Genomic DNA, 9,723 nt, shown 5'->3' with positions numbered 1-9,723 from the left:
TGGTAAGAATAAGTGAGCTTGGAAAGGAGACTTGTGCGAAGAAATACCAGGAGAGATTAAATGGAGAATGGCAAAAGGTGAGAGCAAATGAAGTGAGGGGAGTGGGTGAGAAATGGGAGGTATTCAAGGAAGCATTGATGGCATGTGCAATAGATGAATGTGGCATGTGAATCATGGGAGGCTGGCTGATTAAAAAGGGTATTAAGTGGTGGGATGGAGGAGAAAAGTTGTTAGTGAGAGAAAAGAGAGATGTTTGGACAATACTTAAAAGGAAGGAGAGCAAATGGCTGGGAGATGTATAAGAGAAAGCAACAGGAGATCATGAGGAAGGTGCAAGGGCTGAAGAAAGAGGGCAAATAAGAGTTGGGGTGAGAGTATCATTAAACTCTAGGGAGAATAAGATGATCTTTTGGAATTGAGGTAAATAATGTGCATATGACGAGAATGCAAAGGTGAGTAATGTGGCAGTTGAGGGAATAATTGGTATACATGGGGTGTTCAGTGTTGTAAATGGAAATGGTGAAGAGCTTGTAGATTTATGTGCTGAAAAAGGACTGATGATTGGGAATACCTGGTTTAAAAAGCGAGATATACATAAGTATACTTATTTTTTTTTTTTTTTTCATACTATTCGCCATTTCCCGCATCAGCGAGGTAGCGTTAAGAACAGAGGACTGGGCCTTTGAGGGAATATCCCCACCTGGCTCCCTTCTCTGTTCCTTCTTTTGGAAAAAAAAAAAAGAGAGGGGAGGATTTCCAGCCCCCCGCTCCCTCCCCTTTTAGTCGCCTTCTACGACACGCAGGGAATACGTGGGAAGTATTCTTTCTCCCCTATCCCCAGGGAGAAGTATACTTACGTAAGTAGGAGAGATGGCCAGAGAGCGTTATTGGATTACGTGTTAATTGACAGGCGTGCGAAAGAGAGACTTTTGGATGTTAATGTGCTGAGAGGTGCAACTGGAGGGATGTCTGATCATTATCTTGTGGAGGCTAAGGTGAAGATTTGTATGGGTTTTCAGAAAAGAAGAGTGAATGTTGGGGTGAAGAGGGTGGTGAGAGTAAGTGAGCTTGAGAAGGAGACCTGTGTGAGGAAGTACCAGGAGAGACTGAGTACAGAATGGAAAAAGGTGAGAACAATGGAAGTAAGGGGAGTGAGGGAGGAATGGGATGTATTTAGGGAATCAGTGATGGATTGCGCAAAAGATGCTTGTGGCATGAGAAGAGTGGGAGGTGGGTTGATTAGAAAGGGTTGTGAGTGGTGGGATGAAGAAGTAAGAGTATTAGTGAAAGAGAAGAGAGAGGCATTTGGACGATTTTTGCAGGGAAAAAATGCAATTGAGTGGGAGATGTATAAAAGAAAGAGACAGGAGGTCAAGAGAAAGGTGCAAGAGGTGAAAAAAAGGGCAAATGAGAGTTGGGGTGAGAGAGTATCATTAAATTTTAGGGAGAATAAAAAGATGTTCTGGAAGGAGGTAAATAAAGTGCGTAAGACAAGGGAGCAAATGGGAACTTCGGTGAAGGGCGCAAGTGGGGAGGTGATAACAAGTAGTGGTGATGTGAGAAGGAGATGGAGTGAGTATTTTGAGGGTTTGTTGAATGTGTTTGATGATAGAGTGGCAGATATAGGGTGTTTTGGTCGAGGTGGTGTGCAAAGTGAGAGGGTTAGGGAAAATGATTTGGTAAACAGAGAAGAGGTAGTGAAAGCTTTGCGGAAGATGAAAGCCGGCAAGGCAGCAGGTTTGGATGGTATTGCAGTGGAATTTATTAAAAAAGGGGGTGACTGTATTGTTGACTGGTTGGTAAGGTTATTTAATGTATGTATGACTCATGGTGAGGTGCCTGAGGATTGGCGGAATGCATGCATAGTGCCATTGTACAAAGGCAAAGGGGATAAGAGTGAGTGCTCAAATTACAGAGGTAAAAGTTTGTTGAGTATTTCTGGTAAATTATATGGGAGGGTATTGATTGAGAGGGTGAAGGCATGTACAGAGCATCAGATTGGGGAAGAGCAGTGTGGTTTCAGAAGTGGTAGAGGATGTGTGGATCAGGTGTTTCCTTTGAAGAATGTATGTGAGAAATACTTAGAAAAGCAAATGGATTTGTATGTAGCATTTATGGATCTGGAGAAGGCATATGATAGAGTTGATAGAGATGCTCTGTGGAAGATATTAAGAATATATGGTGTGGGAGGCAAGTTGTTAGAAGCAGTGAAAAGTTTTTATCGAGGATGTAAGGCATGTGTACGTGTAGGAAGAGAGGAAAGTGATTGGTTCTCAGTGAATGTAGGTTTGCGGCAGGGGTGTGTGATGTCTCCATGGTTGTTTAATTTGTTTATGGATGGGGTTGTTAGGGAGGTAAATGCAAGAGTTTTGGAAAGAGTGGCAAGTATGAAGTCTGTTGGGGATGAGAGAGCTTGGGAAGTGAGTCAGTTGTTGTTCGCTGATGATACAGCGCTGGTGGCTGATTCATGTGAGAAACTGCAGAAGCTGGTGACTGAGTTTGGAAAAGTGTGTGGAAGAAGAAAGTTAAGAGTAAATGTGAATAAGAGCAAGGTTATTAGGTACAGTAGGGTTGAGGGTCAAGTCAATTGGGAGGTGAGTTTGAATGGAGAAAAACTGGAGGAAGTGAAGTGTTTTAGATATCTGGGAGTGGATCTGGCAGCGGATGGAACCATGGAAGCGGAAGTGGATCATAGGGTGGGGGAGGGGGCGAAAATCCTGGGGGCCTTGAAGAATGTGTGGAAGTCGAGAACATTATCTCGGAAAGCAAAAATGGGTATGTTTGAAGGAATAGTGGTTCCAACAATGTTGTATGGTTGCGAGGCATGGGCTATGGATAGAGTTGTGCGCAGGAGGATGGATGTGCTGGAAATGAGATGTTTGAGGACAATGTGTGGTGTGAGGTGGTTTGATAGAGTGAGTAACGTAAGGGTAAGAGAGATGTGTGGAAATAAAAAGAGCGTGGTTGAGAGAGCAGAAGAGGGTGTTTTGAAGTGGTTTGGGCACATGGAGAGGATGAGTGAGGAAAGATTGACCAAGAGGATATATGTGTCGGAGGTGGAGGGAACAAGGAGAAGAGGGAGACCAAATTGGAGGTGGAAAGATGGAGTGAAAAAGATTTTGTGTGATCGGGGCCTGAACATGCAGGAGGGTGAAAGGAGGGCAAGGAATAGAGTGAATTGGAGCGATGTGGTATACCGGGGTTGACGTGCTGTCAGTGGATTGAAGCAGGGCATGTGAAGCGTCTGGGGTAAACCATGGAAAGCTGTGTAGGTATGTATATTTGCGTGTGTGGACGTATGTATATACATGTGTATGGGGGGGGGGTTGGGCCATTTCTTTCGTCTGTTTCCTTGCGCTACCTCGCAAACGCGGGAGACAGCGACAAAGTATAATAAATGACGAGAGAGAGAGAGAGAGAGAGAGAGAGAGAGAGAAAGAGAGAGAGAGAGAGAGAGAGAGAGAGAGAGAGAGAGAGAGAGAGAGAGAGAGAGAGAGAGAGATGGAATGAGTATTCTGAAGGATTGTTGAATGTTTTTGATGATAAAGTTAAGTGAAAGAGTCATGGAGTGTGGTTTGTTGAAGAGAAAAGAGGTGGTAGTCTCACACAAGATGAAATCCAGCAAGGCGGTGGGATTGGATGGCACTGTTGTTAAATCTAATAAGAAAGGGGGTGACTGTGTTGTTGATTGGTTGGTAAGGATATTTAATGTATGTACGGATCATATTGAAGTGCCTGAGGATTGGCAGAATGCATGCTGAGTACCACTGTACAAAGGTAAAGGGGATAAAGGTGATGGTTCAAACTACAGAGGAATAAGTTTATTGAGTATTCCTGGAAAAGTGTATGGGAGGGTATGGATTCAGAGGGTGAAAGGTATCAAGAATATATGGTGTGGGAGGTAAGCCGCTAAAAGAAGTGTGAAGTTTTTATCAAGGGTGCAAGGCATGTATAAAAGTAGGAAGAGCAGAGAGTGATTAGTTCCCAGTGAAGGTTGGTCTGCTGCAGGGGTGGGTGATGTCCCCATAGTTGTTTGTATGTCCCCATGGTCATTTAATTTGTTTATGGATGGAGTGGTTAGGAAGGTAAATGCAAGAATTTTGGAGAGAGGGGCAAGTCTGTTGGGGATGAAAGGGCCTGGGAAGTGAGTCAATTATTGTTCGCCAGTAATACAGCACTAGTGACTGATTTTCGAAAAGTGTGTGTGAAAGGAGAAAGTTGAGAGTCAACGGGAATGAGAGCAAAATTATTGGGTTCAGCAGGGTTGAGGGACAATTTAGTTGGGATATAAGTCTGAATGGAGAAAAATTGGAGGAAGAGAAGCATTTTAGATAACTGGGAGTGGACTTGGCAGCAAATGGAACCATGGAAGCAGAAGTAAGTCATGGGGTTGGGGAGGGGATGAAGATTCTGGGAGCAATGAAGAATGTGTGGAAAGTGAGAACATCATCTTGGAGAGCAAAAATGGGTATGTTTGAAGGAATAGCAGTTTCAACAATATTATATGGTTGTGAGGCATGGGCTATAGATAGGGTTGTATGGAGGAGGTGCATGTGTTGGAAATGAAATGTTTGAGGACAATATATGGTGTGAGGTGGTTTGATTGAGAAAGTAATGAAAGGATGAGAGATGTGTGGTAATAAAGCATGTGGCTGAGAGAGCAGAAGAGGGTGTGCTGAAATGGTTTGGACATATGAAACTAATGAATGAACGAGGAAAGGTTGACAAAGAGAATATATGTGTCAGAGGTGGAGGGAACAAAGAGAGGCAGGAGACCAAATTGGAGTTGGAAGGATGGAGTGTTAAAGATTTTAATCCACTGGAGCCTAAACATGTAGGAGGGTGAAAGGTGTGCACAGGATAAGAGTGAATTGGAAGGATGTGGTATACAGGGGGTTGTCATGCTGTCAATGGACTGAACCAGGGCATATGAAGCATCCGGGGTAAACCCTGGAAAGGTCTGTGGAGCCTGGTTGTGGATAAGGTGCTGTGGTTTCGGTGCATTACATATGATAGCTAGAGAATGGATATGAGCAGATGTAGCCTTTCTTCATCTGTTTCTAGGGCTACTTCACTATTGCAGGAAATAGCAATCAAGTATGAAAAAAATGCACTGACAATGGATATGTGAGTGTATGTCAGAAAAGAAGGGACTAAAGAAAAGACCAAATCTGAGATGTAAGGATGAAGTGAAAAGGACCTTAAATGATCGAATGTCTGCACATGCAGGAAAGTGAGAGGTATGAAAGGGACAGAGTGAACTGGAACACTGTGGGATATAAGGGTCAGTGTGCTATCAATGGACTGAAATAGAGCATGTGAAGTGCCTGAGGTAACAATGGAAAGGTCTATGGGGCTTGGTTGTGAAGAGGGAGCTGTGGTTCCAGTGCACTACACATGACAGTTTGAGAATGGATGTGAGTGGATGCAGACTCTCTTCGTCTATTCTAAGTGCTACCTCACTAATGAGGGAAACAGCGATCAAATATGAGATTAAACTTCTTAAAGATTATATGAAGTCACTTTTTTAAAGATATCTCACTTCTAGGGTAAAAGCTACTGCGACACATCAGACTATAACCTCTAAAGTTCAACTACAATCATTTACTTCATTTGATTCAGTGTTCATTTAGCTCACTTACTATTTGACATTCAGATCATAACCAGATTGCTAATCTAATTTCATCAGCAGAGCAAGAGAAAATTTTATCTTAACTTGCAAATCAAACTAGGTTATGCTTTCTTACAGCTGCCTATTTCCAAAACTGATTTATGGAGTTCTACGATTTCTTAACCCAAACTTAATTTACACTCCTTCGTTAAGTGGCATCACTATACAAAATGAAAAAATGCTTAGAACATCAAACTGAAGTGACAAGAACAATCAAGCACTGAATAGGAAGAAAGGACATGAAGTGAGGAGCAGCCATCTAGACTTGGCATAAACTATGTTTACATAGTCGGTTAATACCCTCAAATAACTGATTTTCAGTAACCATGGACCCACAGCACATTTTATCTTCTAGAATTTTCAAGTAACTGTAAATCAATTCAAAGACAACCAGGTGAAGTGTTTCATACACAAAGCCTTGCCTTCAATGAAGCTTTGAAAAACATTCAATATGAATTTTAAAACAATACAAACCCTCTGCCACGATGTGATGTAAGCCACATCAACAAGTGTTAAGGTGTCATGTAGAGGCTCATCCGATGAGCTGGTAAGAAGAGCAAGAGGATGAGATGGACCAACTCCAAATTTTGCACGGAGTAATCTTTTCAACTGAGCTACACTAACTCCAGCTGGGCACTGGAGATAGCGCACATGGCCTCCTATTAGATTCTGGAATTATAAAAACTCATGGTCAAAAAATAAGGACTATCAAAGTTACATGCCCTGAAACGAATACTTCAGTTACTCAGTGCCTGTGAAAAGCTTACTTTAAACTGTGTAAGCAAGCTGTATTTATTATGAGGACAAAGAGCAAGGTGTTGTGTGGATATAAGGATTCAAGGCAATGTATTATGCATTCTCAGATATTTCGTCCTATTCTACAATTGGATTTATAGACATCAAAAATTATCACAAACACACATCAATGTAATCACAAATTCAGTATTATGAGGAGAGAGTTTTACACTTGCATTGTCCCATTTCTCTATCTTGAACAAGCAGTACACCTTGACTTAATCACATTTACACAAATATACACATCAAGCTTCCAGTCAATACCTATCTATGGATAGCTCCATAATGGAGGATGAATAACTAGGTTGGCTGTGCTCCAGCTGGCACATTATATTGATGGGTCACAGTATTAACCAATGCAATGAGGGGCATGTCTAATGACAAAAGCATTTAGTGTTAGTACATGGTATGTGTCTACTCAAGCAGAGATTTATGATTATACATCATGGAGAGGCAGTTCCTCACTCCAGGGGCCCTTATTTGAACTTTACCTACTATAATACAACTTTCTGAGCTCTTGTAAACTTGCTGCATCCAGTTTCATTGCTTAACTTCTTCCATTCATCTATAACTCTAACATTAAAGAAGTGCTCATTTAAATCTTTTCGAATTCTCATGAGAGACCCTGACTGACCTTTCCCTACATCTTTCAAAGAACCATACAGTCAACATTGTCAAATTCATCTTAATGTGTGTGTGTGTGTGTGTGTGTGTGTGTGTGTGTGTGTGTGCGTGTGTGTGTGTGCTTATGATTATACTTTTTTGTACTGCAAGGGGAAGGAGTACTTATGTGGACCCCAAGTCTTAAATTTTCTTTATCATATCATCATCTTTGTATACCGTCCACATTCACAACTTCCTTAACGTGTTTATTCAGTCCATCCACTACTACTACATTTCTTCTCACAGGTTTCTTGCTTACTTTCATATCATGGCCTTCGGTTGGTCTGTTCTTGCCCCTACCTGCTACTTCTACCCAATGTTTCTACCTAAAGCTCCTGTTTAACATTGCTACCAACTACTTTCTTTCCCATCCATATCCAGTTACTTCAGACCTTTCCATGGCTTCTCCAGCCTGCTTCGAATGCCCAGGTTCATACCACTCATAGCCAACTACTCCCTGTACACCACACTGCTCTAATTTGATCCATTCAGTAGACACCTCACAATTTCTTGCATGTCCAGTTATCTCATAGCATCTTGCACACCATCCTTCTCCGTCCTCCTCGGATTTCCTCTTTTCCTTATTCCCTCTACTTCCAACATGTATACCCTCTTAGTCATCCTCTCCATATATCTAAACCTTTTAAGCCAACACTCTTCAGCTCTCTCATTCATACTCCTCTTACCATCATCACTCTCTCTTACCCTATCTCTTTACAAATCACTGGGAACAGCTGAAACTGCTGAGAATGGACTCATCGGAGAGCTAATGGGAAAAGTATATAATCATCCATATCTAGAAAACCCTAGAAGGCATGGTTTGCAACTTACACTTGGGGAAACTTCTTTCTAGCATGACAGGCATGCAAGACTCAGTAAAATACTACCTCTGAAATCCAAAGTTGGGATATAAACAAAATGAGGGAACATGTCAAACATCCAGGGCCCAACACTTTTGAACACCTTGCCTGGGAGGCACAGTGGATAAGTTTAAGAGGGTGCTGGACAAATACCTACAGTGTTAAACAGAGCAGTCAGGCCACAGCAGCTACATGGACCAGGAGGTTGCAGCTTCCAATGGTCAACCAACAATTCAACCCAGCAGCCATACAGGTATAAGACCCCCAAAGACTGCATCAGATCAGGTAATGTGTATATATGTATAATGAGACATCTAAAAACTAAAGGGTGTATCAGGAAATCATGCAAATCTTCGAATAATGAAGACCATCCCATACATGTAAACAATCAACAAATACATTTTATACCAGAAAAAATATCCAACAGCAACAGTAAATGCTACTTACTTTTTCAACTTGGTGAGCTATCTCATCTCCTCCAGCTCTATGTGAATTATTATTGAGGCACCTGTGTAAAGGTGTAGCTGGCATGAGATGACTGTTATAGCATTTGTGGGTGGATGAAGATGGTGCTGGTCGTACAGCCAGAGACACTGGGTCATCTGGTAATATATACCATCTCCCCAAGTCACTTCCTCCATCCTCTGGTGTTGCTGGGGAAGTCTCAGGGTGACACAAGTAGAATTCTCGCCGCTTACACATTTCATCTGTTAATAATACTACTCTTAATACCTACATTCTTAAGCTACAAACACTATTTCCTTACCTCATACAAATACATAACTAAGTCAAGCAGTCAATATAATATTCCATATTCAATCAGAACAAGAAAAGCAAAGCTTTTTTCCCTTCCCATCTTCATTTTTAATAACAGCCTCAAGATTACCTCCAAAATGTCAAATAAGACTTGCACAGGAGCTACTGAAAATTCATACCAAAATATTGAGTGACTACAATATAAATGAAATTATCGATAAGTAAACAAGTATGTCGATGTGCAAGAGACATTATCATCAGAGATAGGTTGGGAAGTGAAGACACTGTGACTGATTAGGCTGATCAGGATGTGTTAAAATGGTGCACAAACATGAATAATGAGACAGGGAGAGTCACATGATGGACTTCTACAGATGGAGAAGGAGCCTCAAGGACTCCTTTGGTATACAGTAACATGGCCAAGACTTCCAGGAGTCCTTAGGGGGTGATGATGGCCTTTTGGAAATGTCAAAAGCCCATAGATTGTCTGGAGAGTCTAAAGAAGGTTAGCACGAGATGGCTGCCTGGCTAGACATGACAGAAGGAATTAATGACTGGCAGATATGCAAAGAAAGTTGACCTTTCATTAAGGTCAAAGGTGGCTGGCTCTGACCTTACTTATGCTGCATGACCCAGGAAAGGTCAGCCAAGCAGTGAGGTGACCACACTTCCCTCTGAGGATTACGAGTCAGATGAGGTCACTCGTCATAACTTGTCAACACTGGGAAATTGTACAACATTACTTCCTTTTTTCACATTTTTTCAAGATGAACCCTGTAGCTTCTGTAGCTACAGAAGAGGGTGTAATTACCTGTCTGTAGTGTACAGGAACAGAGTTCTAGACATATGTGAACCCATCTCTTGAACATCCTTTACTTTCATTCAACTTTTTCTGTTTATGTATGCATTCTTTATCAACCATGTCCTTAGTCATTCTATTCCATTCATTCACTACCCTAACTTTTATATTACTTCTTT

The 9,723-nt window shown here is 41.6% G+C and overlaps 1 protein-coding gene across 4 annotated transcripts in view; it reads right to left on the bottom strand.

Annotated features, from left to right (window-relative positions):
* The window catches only part of LOC139764690 (uncharacterized), a 43,461-nt gene that overhangs the window by 17,468 nt on the left and 16,270 nt on the right, over positions 1-9,723 (bottom strand). For all 4 annotated transcript variants that reach the window (XM_071691577.1, XM_071691576.1, XM_071691575.1 and 1 more), the window contains 2 exons: positions 8,437-8,696; positions 6,146-6,340 (listed from right to left, as the gene is read on the bottom strand). In XM_071691577.1, coding sequence (XP_071547678.1) covers positions 6,146-6,340; positions 8,437-8,696 — 455 coding nt within the window. The remainder of the gene's footprint in view (positions 1-6,145; positions 6,341-8,436; positions 8,697-9,723) is intronic.

Source organism: Panulirus ornatus, chromosome 50 (assembly GCF_036320965.1).
Source record: "Panulirus ornatus isolate Po-2019 chromosome 50, ASM3632096v1, whole genome shotgun sequence".
NCBI classification, from domain to species: domain Eukaryota; kingdom Metazoa; phylum Arthropoda; class Malacostraca; order Decapoda; family Palinuridae; genus Panulirus; species Panulirus ornatus.
This window is presented reverse-complemented; position numbering and strand designations above follow the sequence as displayed.